The sequence below is a fragment of the Mastomys coucha genome, unplaced genomic scaffold (assembly GCF_008632895.1).
Source record: "Mastomys coucha isolate ucsf_1 unplaced genomic scaffold, UCSF_Mcou_1 pScaffold14, whole genome shotgun sequence".
NCBI classification, from domain to species: domain Eukaryota; kingdom Metazoa; phylum Chordata; class Mammalia; order Rodentia; family Muridae; genus Mastomys; species Mastomys coucha.
In genome coordinates, this window is record NW_022196896.1 from 22,935,042 (window position 1) to 22,950,285 (window position 15,244).

Below are 15,244 nucleotides of genomic sequence, written 5' to 3' on the forward strand. Positions count from 1 at the left end.
GAAAGGTACTCAAACATGCAGGGACAGGGAAGGAAAGGTACTCAAACATGCAGGGACAGGGAAGGAAAAGTACTCAAACATTCAGGGACAGGGAAGGAAAGGTACTCAAACATGCAGGGACAGCGAAGGGCTAGGCAGCCAGCTCTGTGTCAGTGATCCAGTCTGCCAGTTCTCATCCTACTGCCCTCCTGTCCATCAAGGACATCAGAGAGCAAAACATAAAGGTAAAAGGGCCATACTTTAAGAAGAACAATAGATTGATCAAGTTGTTAGCAGTTGAAAAGAATAACAAAAATAACAAATATCTTTTTTTCCCCCAAATGAAAAAAAATCTTGTTTTGAAAAGTCATTCAAGGCAACAGTGGTACACTTGCCCACAGTCCTAGCATTTTAGAGAAAGAGGCAGGAGGATGAGAAGTTTAAGGCCATACTCAGTTACATAGCAAGTTGGAAGCTAGGCTGAGTTACAAGGGAAAGAGAGGACTTTAAGATATCAACTTGCATTTTATTTAAAGAATGAAGACAGCATGATGAGATCAATATGTTCTCAGTGTTTAAAATGCAGAAGATATTCACAGCAGAGTCTCTATTTCATATCTGGAGAAAACTTCCAAAATTCAATTAGTGTACATTAATCGCATATTTTTCTGTTCCCCTCACTGACACAATCCTGTGGATACATTTCAAAGGTGATACTGGGATTGAGTCAAACAACCACAGTACATCAGCACTAGATGCTACATCCTCCTCCACGTGGTCCCTAAACACCATTTACAAATTTGGAGAGTATGTGTATGGCTAACCATCCCCACTGTTTCCAAGTTAGGGATGGGAAGAGGCCTGGATTTGAGTCAAATGCATTTTCTATAATATATTCTGAAGGTCTCATTTGAGACCAACCATTGCAAAAAAACTTTAGAAGATAAATGACTTATATACACACACACACACACACATATATATATGTATATAAGCATATATATATATCACAGACCTCTCATTGCTTTCTCTATCCATAGGAACCTCATTAAACACTTTCAGGAATAGAAAATGGATTTATTTGCCAATAATTCACAATCTCTTTACTACACCCATTCAGACCTTCAGTTCTAAACCCTGGAAGACAGAAAGCAATTTATGTAAATAATAGTGGTCTCTGATTATAAACTACCCATCCTCTCATTCAAAGGCTTCACAAATCAAGTAGCAAAGGCACGCAAGAAAAATAATTACTAAATGCTAGAACTTGGGATCTGCATAGCTCTTAACAATTGTGGTAGTTTCATAGTAGTATGCAGTCTATTTTTGATGTGTGTCAAAAGGCACATGATTGTTTTAATAGTCTAAACAAAAAAATGCAAAATTTTATGAGGCCTTTGAAGAGTATAACCTATAAATGCTTAAGGCAAAGTGACATCTTAGCTTTATCAAAAATATAAAACCACCAAACATTATTTTAAGCAGTAACTTGTGTACATCGATGGAACAGCTTTTTTGTAGGTCAAGTTTTTTTATCTCGGTTTTCATATCAGAGACCGGAGGCTATCTTTCTGGAAGATGTGAACACTTACCAAAACTGTTCAGTCCTACTACGACCTACAAAGCAGGGTAATTACCCAAGGAGGAGTCATTAACATCTTGCTTTAGTATGAAGTCCAGCGAGTTTCTGACACTTCGTTAGCACTAGAGAGCAGCTCCCATTTAGAGCCCTCCGTTGGAGCTTTGCCTCTCTCTTCCTCAAGCCCAGAATGAAGAATCTTCCTCACAGTGTCTCAAACATGATACACACACCAAGAATGTGTGCCTCAGAGCCAATGCACACGCTATGGTTCTATTCCAGAAGGCTCATCTACTTCAGAGCTCTTCATTTTTGCCTACATTCATTTACAAATCTAGCCTCTGCTCTTCCTTAGCAATCTGTCACATTAACTAATTTTTGTTCACAATATGAAAATAAAAACAAAATGCGTATTGTATTTAGCTCCACATAGCTTTGTTTAGACCCAAACCAGTTCAAATCAGGCTTAATTCTGTTTTCATTACATGCCTTAATGCAACCTGACAAATAATATTGTTTTGTCTGTAAACTCTTCAGAGCAATGCCTATTGGGTAAATTACATGACTAGAAATTCTTCTTTATTTAATATTTATTATGGTAATGAGCATTCAGCCTTCAAGGATTTGCAGAAATCTGTAAATCTAAGTGCAAATGAAACTGTACAGCTTGGAATAACTTTATTTTTAAAAAGGAGGATGTAAAATCAATAGCCAGATAAATATTTGATTTTGGTTCTTTTTTTTTTGTGTGTGTGGTTTTGTTTTCCAGTCTTCAGCCATCATATCAATGATTCAGAGTTATAGGCTTGTTCTGTATATGGGCTATTCATTTCACTTTCTAGAAAAGTCTGTATGCAATGCTGAGCTGGCTTGGGGATATGGGCTAAACATGTAAGAGAAGTTGAGAGAATGAGGGGCCATACAAGCCCATCTCTCTACTATGCTGAGTCCCATAGTGCACATCCACAGTGGAGAGCAATGTAAACTATGAAAGCCATCATTCATTCAAGGACAAGTTCTCAGGCTCCTTGAAATTCTTTCGGGTTGAATTTATCTGTTAGTGTGTTTGAGATTATGTTCTATTTTTGATCTTGACAATCTACAAATATCAATACTAAATATAGTTTCATATAGTCATAACGCAGTCCCACTATATAAACTAAAAGTAGTAAAATCAAGAGTAAGCAATCTCAGAGAAGACAAATAGACTAGGAGAGTTACATTTCTTAATCATTAATTTTCACACGGCACAAGCACACTGTATAGCGTTCTTGTCTCCCATCCAAAGGGACTCTGGGGAAAGCTGGCTTCTGTTTGTTTGATGAGACATAGCAACAGAACAGGACTGTCTTCCAGGATAGGTCCTAACTAAAACTCAGAAAAGATGTTGAAGAGAAAGCTTGGCCTCTACAAGCACATACTGCTCTTCCAGAGGATCTGAGTTCAGCAACCACATCAGCGAACCTACAAGCACTAGTAATTCCAGTTCCTGAGGTACTTATATCCTCTTCTAGCCTCTACAGCACTGTACTCACATGCATGCACACATGTGTACCCATGCACACACACACACACACACACACACACACACACAGTTCCAAAACCATATTATTTTAAAGAGTTGCCTAGAAACCTTGTTAGAAATGTTGGGCCCTCAGGTCCATGGCTGAGCTTGCATGTTGATAGGTTTCAGTAAGGAGGAGGACACACTCTGGTTCAGCTATGAAACTATGCTACAAGTTCAGTGAATTGACCTGGAAAAAGTGAGTTTTATTACCATTTCTTAATACATTAGTCTCCCTACTTTCCTCAATATCCAAGACATGGAAAGTGTTCAGCATCCTTAAATTCTCACAGCACTCGGTATTTTCAGAAACACATGTTAAAAGAAGCTAGAGTCATTATGAATAGAATATGAAATAGATATTCATGGTGCTCAATCAAAAAACATAAAAATACCTAATGCCACTGGGTCTGGATTGACAGGACTCTGCTGCCTGGAGTGGCTGCTGCTGCCGCTGCCGCCTTTTTTCAAGTCCTCAGCATCACTGTACCGCCGGATCCAGTAATTCAGTTCTTCCCGGTCTGCCTCCTGACATCGTCTTAGTACAGTGAGGGATCGCCTTGTCTTCTCTACCATGTCCATTATGCAGTTTAACAGCTATGTGAGAAACAGCGGGGGTGGGGGATGATTATACAAATCACAGGGGCCAAGGAAACATAATGTTTTCTTTCTGACAACTTTATATAAGACTTTTGATGGAAAGATCTAAAATCCAGATGCAATAATTGGTCAAATTCGACAGAAATGAGGAGGGACAAAAGAGGATATATGGATGGAGACACAACAGGTAGATACTTAACCAACAAACAGTGTTATACAGTAAATTCATCCTTCCCGATACAGAGCTAATTAAGCTACAAACTGAGCAGCCCTTTCACACACAAAAAAACAAAACAAAACAAAAAAAAACAAAAAAAAAACCCAAAACATAACAACAACAACAATAACAACAACAACAACAACAACAAACAGTGGCCTGCTGATCTGCCTTCTCCCAAGGTCTAATATTTCTCTTAAGTAGTTTTCATATAAATTTACAAATCAGATCCCATGTTCTACATCAAATATTGTAACTCAGTTCCCTCTTCCCCCAAAAACAGGAAATAAAATACTTTCAAAGCACTTGGAAAACCTCCCATCGTTTATTTATAAAACATTTTTAGTCCTGACATTTTAACTGATGTCTTACATGATCTAGATGTTTCCACTCTTCTGCCCATTCTCTATCTGTTAGTCTGTGGTCAATCATTTCTTCTTGACGTGTGCCATGTAACCCTACAAATGGAGAGAAGAAGACTTAATCGCAGAGACTCCAGCACACCATGACTCTGGTAGGCGACTTCACAGCTAAGAGCTGCTTATCCGCACAGCATCCCTTAACTCTTAGGAACACAATGAAATCTGGGCTCCATTTTCTTGTGTTTGAAGCAACAAGGAAGGTTGTGTTGTTGTTGTTGTTGTTGTTGTTGTTGGAGACTGGATTTAGGATGGTGAAATCCTGGATTCCCAGCAATCAATCAATCAATCAATCAATCAATCAATCAATCAATCCAGCATCAAATCTAGCTATAGTGCATTAAAAATAAGAACAGTTTAATCTATTTTACATGAGTGGGACTATACCTTTTCAAAAGAAAAAAAAATCTCACATTTCAACAATTATAGGTACAAACAATCAAGTTTAGATGATGTGAAAGCCATGGATGATCATTCAACTTATCAAAATGTAAACAGTGAGAAGAAATGAGATCTCTCTACTTTTTAGTCATGTTTAGTTTGTTTGTTTGTTTGTTTGTTTGTTTGTTTTTAGAAACAAGGTCTTACCATGAAGAGCTGACTGGCATAGAACTCACTTTAAAGCCCAGGCTGGCCTTGAACTCTCAATCTTTCTATTTCAGTCTATGAAGTATTGGGAATTTAGGCCTGAACTACTTACTATACATAGCACCATACCATAAGTTTTATAAAAGAAAGAAAGAAAGAAGGAAAGAGAAAGAGAGAGAGAGAGAGAGAAATTGACATGCCAGTTATAAAATAATCAGTAAATTTTCAAGGCAAGAAACTGGAAATTCTAATTCAAGAATCATGTGTAATAAGCCTCTTTTGTATCACTGCTACTATGAAAAATAGCATGACATGGCCTGGGGAAATGGCTCAGTCAACAAGCTCCTTGCCATACAAGCAAGAGAACTACATTTAGATCTTCAGTGGTCATATAAAAAAAGCCAGGACACATTTTTAATACCAGTTTCCAGGAAGGCAGAGACAGTAGTTTTCCTAGACCTCACTGTTCAGACAGTCTAAAAAAATATCAGTGAGCTCTAGGAGAGACTCTGTCAAAAAGTAAGAAAGACAGAAATTGAGAAAGATGCTTCTCTACGCCCTATGCTGATCTCTATGCCCTACGAACATGGACACACACAAATACAAGACAACATGGAAATGCTTACAACTTGGCCATCAAGTTTTGTTTATCCTGATAAATGGTCTCACTCAAGACTAGGCTGGCTTAGAACTCATGGCCAATCCGCCTGACTGGGCTCACCAAGTGTGAAATAACAAGTAGGAACTATTCTCAGCTCACCACCAACATTAATAACTGTGAGAGGTGAAGAAAGATGCTCACGAGAACACAAAGTCTGTATGTCTCACTGAAAGGGCAAAGGGTCTGATGGGGCTTGTCTTACAGATAATTGAGGACAAGGACCATTATAGTCAAAGAAAGGCAATTAGTCTTGACATCATTTTCCACTTTAGATGCCTAAATCCCTATAGTCGGCTCCCATTCCTCACAGTCCTATGCTAACAGAAAACCTGGGCTGGCAAATCTGCAGTTCCTAGACGTGGAGGGTCTTCTGCAAGATCTAAATGCCACTAGACTGACAAGACACACTGTGTGCCACTTACTGTGGTACATAAGTGGTCTGAAATCTTTCTCTGAGCTGATTTAGAGGGAAAAAAACTGATGAATCACGAGGCTGTTTTCATTCATGAATATATGTGCATCCAGGATGGATTGGATTAAATAAATTCATGACAGTTCCTTCTTAGGCTAAAAAAATAAAAGCTAAGTATAAGATTTTTGCATTATTTCTATCCAATTAGAAAATATCCAGAGATACATTTCAAAAGTTAAAATTGTTAATGCCATCTATTGGTAAAAAGGGAAAACTACAAATATGTTTTACTGATTTGCATAATAGAAAAGACACCGTGGGAAAGTAATATTTAGTTATTGCTCTGTTTGTTGTGATTATTTCAAGTTGAAATGTTTGCAAATATGTAATTTTTGTTGACTTATTTTTTGCCTGTGTTTTCAGGGAAAAGAAGCACTAATGTTAAAATTAGTCATCACAGAAAACAACTAGAGAGCGATAAGAATATAAATGTGACAGGGACACTCGTGACAGTGGCATCTAGATACATGTCTATGAGGATCAAGAATTATTGAAGTCACAAATATGTCAGGACTTCAGCACACTAACTCAATACCGATACACGTGCTTAACACTCAGGATAGCTAATGAGTAATAGGATGTCTATAGATAACAGCAGCTCAGCATTTGTGTAGCTATGCTGGGCTTCATCTCACAATAATGATAATAATAGTAATAATAGCAATAATAATAATAGACACATGTTTGATCCTCAGTTTTTGGTGAAAAAACATTTGAATTGTGCCTAGGTCTAACTGAATAAGAAAAAGAAAAAAATTAAGGAAGTGAATGTTTGCATTTATCAGTATCTCAATTTCATACACTTAAGCTCTCAGCCCCACATCATTTTGATAATATTGATAACAGGGAAGGCCATAAAGGAGGGCACAGGCATGGGTAAACAACACTTAATAAAACAAGCACTTCCCATTCATGAGATGCCTGGCACTAATGTTGAGACTTAAGTGGTTCTTAGTTTCCGAAGATTCTAGATAAATGGGACCATGTTTTAGGCTTATCGATAAACTAATGCTGCTTACAAAGTTAGTTTATTGAAGAATTCTCATGAGTAATATGTCTCTCCATGTAAGAGGCACTTATACACCATACCTTGATAGCGATTTTTATATCCTCAAAATGTCAGCTTGATGTAGCACTACAATTTGTTTCTTATCCATTAAAATTGTATTTTACATTAACCCCAGACTAAACTCTGCCAGACTTTAGGAAGGGTTAAGTAGGTGCACATATTTCTAGAGATTAGCCCTATTAGTTTTATAAGCTAGTATAATTAAAAGGTGAAACACATGGTCTAGAGAAAATTACATAAAACCAGGGGCTACAGACATAATTCATAGGGAACATTTCAGATTAAGACACAAAAACATAATCACTGCATATAAGCATAATTACTTCCGCGCTGATCACCCTATGACGCATCGTAACTAGTACTTCACCAAATGCTAGTTCTTGCCTAAGAAAGAGGCCACTTCTGTTTTGGGGGGTGGAAGTTTCTTTCAGTTTATGGAGTCCATTCAGTGCGCCATCCAGGGAGGCCAAGACTGGAAGTGAAGGAAGATCTGGAAAATTCTACTTGCTTGTAGAAGAGGACACTTCTATGCTGACAATTGGAAATATTGAGCCAGTTTCCCAGTGGCCACGTGACCTCACTGCTGTTTAAAAAATGAGAACTTATACCTGGCCACCCTGGATGCACGCTATAATCCTAGAATTTGGGAGGGGTAGTGACAGATGGATCTCTGTAATTTTGAGACCAGTCTGGTCTACATTGTTAGTTCCAGACTACCAGTGTTATGTAGACAGACTCTGTCTCAAAATTAAAAATAAAGATAAAAATAAAAATAAAAATGAGCCATTACAGCTTTCAGGCATTTATTTAAGTCATAAATAAATAGTAAAGCTGTTGTATCTAATGTGGAGGTTAAAGTATCAGTCCACAGTAATAATATACCAACTTCTGAAATCTTCTTAGAAATATTACGTACATGAACATTAGACAGATTGGCTACTAAGAATGCATGAATTATATGCTTTGACACTTGTCTGACATGCTATATAACTGTAGAAATCACTCTTTTGGGAACCAGAAGTAGTAATTAAACATCTCACAACCAAAGCCCCCATGATCTCTCTTCCCGTTCCAACCCCCCTTGCTGCTTTATAAGCACGTGGAAGGCCATACAGAGAGGCAACAAGCCCTAATCTCAGAACACCTGCTTTCGAGTAAGACAGTTAGAAACACCATATCAACGGCGCTGTATTGGGCATTGGCCTGTGAAGAAAACCAAAGTAACTGTCACTATTATTCCAGTAACTGTCAACCAGGTGGTGGACTGCTTCCCAGCCTTCTGCATCCTTGGCTCAGTTTTCTGTTCTCCAACCTAGACTTGTGTGTTACCTACCAAATTCCAAATTCTCCATGTTAGCAAAGTTTGCCAACAACTAGTTTTGTGGTAAAGGAACACTTCCTGGTGTGCAAGATCCAAAAAGGAGAGCAGTAGATTACTGTTGCAAGCTGGACTCAGCAAAAATTAGGAACTGAAGGTGTCTCCAAGAACAGCACACTTGCTAATCATGTGATGTCATCACCTTGACTGCAGTCACAGGTCACAGCCTGTTTCATTAATCCTGCCTCTGATGTTTTCATCCTTGATACTTGTTCTTCACAAGGTAACATCTCCTAAAAACATCATGTCCTGTAATTTGTGAAATGAAGACATAGATGCAGGCAAATAGAATACATATTTGCCCAATGCCACTCCTTCTGTATTCTGATATTTGATGTAAAATTGACACTAACACTTATCCCTAGCATTTGTGTATTAATATACCAAAGTATTTCTGAAGGCATACCTGTCAAGTTAGGCTACAGACAACATGCCATGTAATACTTTGGAAATATGAGACAGTATGGAGACAGGAAATGTCAAAACTAACTTTGACACCAAATTTCAGTGAAAGAAAATAAACTGAAATAAAAAGCATCTGTAGCAGGATTGCATATGAAATATTTTATATTGAAAAAGAAGTCAAGGAAACTTGCTTCTGAAGCTATAATTGGGGGTTTTCTACTATATTTGATGCCCTGCTCTAAATGCAAAAAGTTAATCTGTTCTCTTAAAGTGTAAGTGATGCCCCTGTATATTGGTGCATACCTAGAATCCAAATACTCAGGAGGCAGAGGGATTGTAAGTTTGAGGGCAGACTGGTTTATATAACAAGACACTGTCTCAAAGTTTTAATTACTTAATTAATTAAGATACAAGTGATTAAAGAAGAGACACAGCATATTAGTAGACTTTCTTCATAAAGAAAACAACAGAAGAGAGATATTTACTTCTATCAGATTACTTGTTCAAATTCACTTAAGAAGTAATAGCACAAATCTTCAAATATCCAATCCCCAAAGAAGAAAACAGATCCTTTAGTCTTACCCATAGGTCTATTTCTGTCCCTGAGGTCCCTGTGGCTGGGGTGTCGATAGGAGTCCCTGTAGTGGTGGGCAATGGCCATATCATCCAAACGGTAATGCTGAGGTGGAGGTGGGGTGGGGTGAGGCAGGCCATTTGGCTGGTAGGATAAGCCATTATTTGGACTGTACCGCTGGCCTGGGCTAATAGTGCATGGTCGCTTGCTTGGATGTTCTGAGTGCAAAGGCTCTCTGTCAAAGCCATTTTCTTTGGTTCTGAGGAGGGAAGAAAAGAATTTTGTTTCATAAAGTATTCAACATATTCCAGGTACTCCAACTTGAGCTTGTAATATTCAAGAGAATATGTCTTCACTGGTCAGTGACATACAATGTAATGCTTCCCAGAGATTCTATACAAATTCACTAAAAGGCATGCTCAGCCTGAAGGGATCACCAGGCTAAGAGTAGGAAATGCCACACTTGTCATGGAACTAGCAAACACCTTCACAGCAATAGTCCATGTGTTTAAGTCACAAATAAGAGGAAACCCTTTGTCCTTCTACAGGTGACACGTTCATGCAAAAAGATACTTAATTTCTAACAAGCTACCCTAAAACTTGTGGCAAAGCTGGTTCACATCTATATTCCCAACCTGGACTACATAATTAAATCCCTGTTTCAAAAATGTCAGAGAAAAGGCCTATGTTGTTTTATCAGAGGAAAGGATAATTACTATGTAGTTGAAGAATATACACCAATCAAGTCCACCTGGGATCTGAGTTTTGTCCCCAAGAACACCTTGAGGGCTTTTAGATGGAAAAAAAAACAGTTTGAAATGTAAGTTAACTCAAAAAGTTCAAAACTCAATAATCCAGCAGCCACATTTCAGGTTGTCAGTGACTAAAGGTTATAGAACTTAACCTCAAAGACACAAAATATTTCTATATTCTACTATGTGCAATGATTCAATTGAACTCACACAGTGAGTCTAGATCTTCAACACTATCTTCAGTCATTGAAAAAGAAATCAGTCAACAGCCATGTATAGATAGCTGAGACTAGAAGGAAAATAGAGATCACTTTGTTCTTTTTTATTTTAGAGAGGAGAGTTGTGTTGGGGGTTGAACCCAAGGAATAACATGGAAATTCTCTATCAATGAGTTAAGCTCTCAGCCCTTACACCTACTTTACTTTAAAACTGAGTCAATTCATCATTAGAGAATTTACATGTCCTGCCTGGACTTGTTGGTTCTTAGAACAGGACAGGAACACCTCGAATGACCTTCGCCAGGTACTGCCTAGCATTGTGAACTTGACATTCAGGAGAAATGAATTTCTTAAATGAAACCAGATACCTAATCACTGCTCCTAGATTTACAGACACCACTAAGGCTAGAGAAATGGGTTCTTGCTGAATGCATCTCTACTTAGTAACCCAATAAACTCAATAAGAAAGAAGCAGATTGCAGCTCACTTTCTCTGGAAGCAGAGCTTGCACACTAATGGCTTAGCAGCTGGCTCTCTTCATCAAGCCTGTGAAACACTGGGAACATCTATTTTCCCAGGGAAGTCACCTCATAAGAATCTTACAATTCACACAGGCTGCAGAGGTCCAGGAGCCTTTTCAATTTTGAGCTGGTAAATAGCTACAGAATCCATTAGACACCTTTCCTTCTTCCCTGGCATTAGTGACAGTCCTTATTTGATTATAGCAAAGGAATCAATAGAGATAAAAAAAAAAAAACGAATCAAAGGTGTAGATAATTGGCAAGAAGGCTCTACCAGGACCCTCCCATCTGTTCCTGTAGGACAGAGTCCTAGTGACAACTGACACACACACCAGCCAGGGAAAGATAAAGCGGTTGGAGATGAGAATGCAAGCACCCAAGGAACAGAGGGAAAGTCTACAGAGTTCAGTGTGAAATGAGTCTATGCCCACTGCAAGTTAAAGAAGGAGATGGGAGACTTGGCCAATATTGGAAATGACAGCAGTGCATGGCCACCATGGGAATGGTAGCCAGAACTCTCAGTGCTGCTCCCATCAAGCATGTGTCTGCACTTAACATACTGACTCCACACATATTGATCACTGGAATCAGACTGGAGTATCTAGTATAGCTCAGACAGTACCTAAATTATTTTAAAAGTGGAAAGAAACATTTGAGATATTGATTTATTGTGTCTGTCTACGTGATTCTAATATGTACTTTCATCACCTATACATTTCTTGAATAATACAGTTTGACACTCAGTACATATTACCAGCATACATCAGTCGGAAAGCAGTGAAGACTATGACGAGCTATGAACATAATGCTAACCCAGCACCTACCTTACTGGCAGTGTGGTGTAGTGGAAAGAGCACGGGACTGGAAGTCAAGAGACCTGAGAGCTAGTCCTGGCTCTTCCACGACTAGCTGTTTGACCTTGGGCAAGTCACTTAACCTCTTTGGACCTCAGTTTGCTCATCTGTAAAATGAAAGGGTTGGACTAGATCAGTGGTTTTCAAACTTTGACACCTGATGTGCATACGGGAATCTGTAGGCAATGAAGAACTGTTTGCCCTGCCAAATCAGGATTTAAGGGGCCAGCAAAACCCACTGATTATTCTTACCTGTTTTATAAAATGAGGTTCTACCTAAGATTTCTTTTTTTAAAGAAAGAAATAGTCTGCTGCTAAAAATCAAGTTTGAAAACCACTGGACTAGATGACAGCTGAGGTCCCTTCTGTTCTGAAAACCCAACAACCTGATGCTTCTGTTATGGTAGTCTAATATTTTTATTATCAGTATTAATAGTATTCTAACATTATTCTGTTATAATAGTCTAATGTCAATGGCATTACTATAAAGATTAAAGCATCCAGGGATGATGGCTTTCTGGCCAAGTTTAATGCGAAACCCAGTATCCTGTGTCAAGTTTTCTACTCTTTGCTTTACAGAATGAATTGTATATAGTTATTGTGTGTGTGTGTATGTGTGTGTGTGTGTGTGTGTGTGTGTGTAGAAATAAAAATATACTTCAACATGTTTAAGTAGCACCAGCATTTCTATACATCAACACATCTTTGACTCATTTGTGTCACACCAGGACAGCTTACGGCTTTTGTTTCATTTTACTTTATTTCAATGATTTCAACAGCAGCATGTAACAGTGAAAGAACCCAAGGAGATTTCAAATGGATAGATTTATCATGTATCTCCATTCTTACCTGAGCTATTACTTCAGTGACCCAATTACATGAAACAAAACCCATTCCCAACTCCTGAAACATGAGCACAGCTAGGTCTTGAGTTTGTCCTCTCTCTTAAAGGTCCCTGCATTCTACACTGGGTCCTCTTGCTGTGAGTCTTGGTGGCAGGCACCCCTCCTTGGGGTTATTGTTCACAGGAGACCACGGATGCAGACCTAAGAAGCTAAGAAGACAAGCTTTCTATTTATCAGTCCCACCCTACTCACAGGACATGTGTCCTGAGTAGTAACTAAAACAACTTAATTGCCATTTGTCTCTGTGTCTTAGAAATGCCTATAACCATCTATACCTCATTTGCTTAGGTAAATTCCATATTTGCATTTTTATTTGTTGCCCTTTTCAAAGTGTATTAGGCAAAATTAAATACCCTTTCATTGTCCCAAAACATCCTTCCCCTTGAAATAAGGCACATCTCCAATGAAGTCACCACAGCATGTCTCAGGGCTATGTGGAAGATGGCTTTTAATTTTTTAAAGTCTACCCCTGGATGCTATGCCCTCCAACAAGAAGTTCTCATCTGAATGGACACTCATCATTCGACACTTAGTCCAAGCCACTCACAAGGTCTGACCTAAGCCCAGTAGAGATGCAGCATGGCCTTGGGTTCTTTATCTCTCTAGCCTCAGATGCCTACCCAGTAAAGTGGGAAAGTCATATAAAAATATCAGAGAAACATCTAAAAAGGCTAAATATACTCTTTACCACACTGAGGCTATTTTGTTTCTAGTTCCTCAGTCATAGAGATTATCAGTCCGCACAGGGGAAAAAATTAAAATCTACATGAGGGACTGGAGAGACGGCTCAGTGATTAAGAGCATGGACTGTTCTTGCAGAAGATGCAAGTTTGATGACTGGCACCTATATCAAGCAGCTTGCAACTATGTATAGCTCCAGATCTGAGGTCTCTGGCACATGGCACATTACAGACCCTTACACATAAGTAAAACATAATAATAAAATAAATATTTCTTAAAAGTCTACAAGAGGCCGGGCGGTGGTGGCACACGCCTTTAATCCTAGCACTTGGGAGGCAGAGGCAGGCGGATTTCTGAGTTCGAGGCCAGCCTGGTCTATGGAGTGAGTTCCAGGACAGCCAGGGCTATACAGAGAAAGCCTGTCTTGAAAAAAAAAAAGTCTACAAGAAATATGTACCAACCTATGATGGGCAGTGTGCACTGGCAATCGCTCCACAGCATACAACAGACTACATCATTCAAGGAGATGGAAAACAAATAGAATAAGCCATCAAGAGAAGGAGGTGACGAAGAGAGCCAAGACCAATCTCCTGAATGATGCAAGTGGGTCTGAGCTCTTCCTTTCTCTAGATGTATCTTTTACAACTGAGAAAATTTCCTATAAAATGTTTCTGGGAATAGGCAATGCTTCATTGTCTAAGAAACCTTAGACTAGGGAAGACTCGCCCTGGTGTGGTAGTGTATGACTGTAATCCCAGGAAGCTGACACAGAAAGACTACCGGTTGAAAGCCAGCATAGACTACAGAGTAAGACCATGTCTCAAAAAATAAACAAACCAACCATCCAACCAATTAGAAAAATTCACAGCTAAAATTATTATTATTATTTTGTTTTGTTTTGTTTTGCTTTGTTTTTCAAGACAGGGTTTCTCTGTGTAGCCCTGGCTGTCCTGGAACTCACTCTGTAGAACAGGCTGGCCTAGAACTCAGAAATCTGATTGCCTCTGCCTCCCAAATGCTGGGATTAGAGGCGTGCGCCACCACCGCCCGGCTAAAATTCTAATCTTGTTCCCATCAGAAATGGATTCATAACTTCAGAACATGCCTTAAATGCTCATTCACTTGAGCCCAACAGGCAGCTCAAACAGAGAGGACTCAATCTGCCCTCTCCTCTTCTCTTGCTTCCCTCACCGCCTCCTACACTGTCTCTAGAATGTCTCCTTCTTTTGCTGTAGAACCAGACTATGTTGGTGGTCTGTAATAGCTATGGTCCATTCTCTCTTTCTCAGAGCACTGTGCTTCATCCTGCCCTTCCATTGTCCCACTGAGCAAGCATCTGAGCACAGCCAAAGGTGTTCTCCCCACTTGCTTACTGTTTGTCTCCACAGCTCTAGTCAATGCTGGACTATGGCTCTGAGAGGAAGATAGGCAGGAAGGAGACACTGATCTGAAATCCCTTCCGTCAAGCACAAAGACTTACTTTCTTTTCTTCTTAAGCTCGTGTATGTACATCTCAACTTTAGGAGGAAAAAGTTCTATTAAAGAAAAGACTAAGAGCATTAAAACCAACATCACACATGTGTTCCCTCTTCTGAAATGTGCTATTTGTTAAGCTCTCATAGAACATGACTGGACCTTGATTCAAAGGGGGGAAAGCATCATTCTCAAAGTATAATTGTACAAGAAGTCCTTTCATGAACTGTCCAGAAATGAATGACTTTAAATAAGAATTTTACATCATGATCTGGAGAATATCATCCTGAGTGAGGTAACCCAATCACAAAAGAACAAATACGGTATGCACTCTC

General features: G+C 39.0%; 1 protein-coding gene across 8 annotated transcripts in view; it reads right to left on the reverse strand.

Moving 5' to 3' along the window:
- The window catches only part of Runx1t1 (RUNX1 partner transcriptional co-repressor 1), a 154,548-nt gene that overhangs the window by 27,797 nt on the left and 111,507 nt on the right, over positions 1-15,244 (reverse strand). For all 8 annotated transcript variants that reach the window (XM_031366578.1, XM_031366574.1, XM_031366577.1 and 5 more), the window contains 3 exons: positions 9,514-9,764; positions 4,312-4,397; positions 3,518-3,719 (listed from right to left, as the gene is read on the reverse strand). In XM_031366578.1, coding sequence (XP_031222438.1) covers positions 3,518-3,719; positions 4,312-4,397; positions 9,514-9,764 — 539 coding nt within the window. The remainder of the gene's footprint in view (positions 1-3,517; positions 3,720-4,311; positions 4,398-9,513; positions 9,765-15,244) is intronic.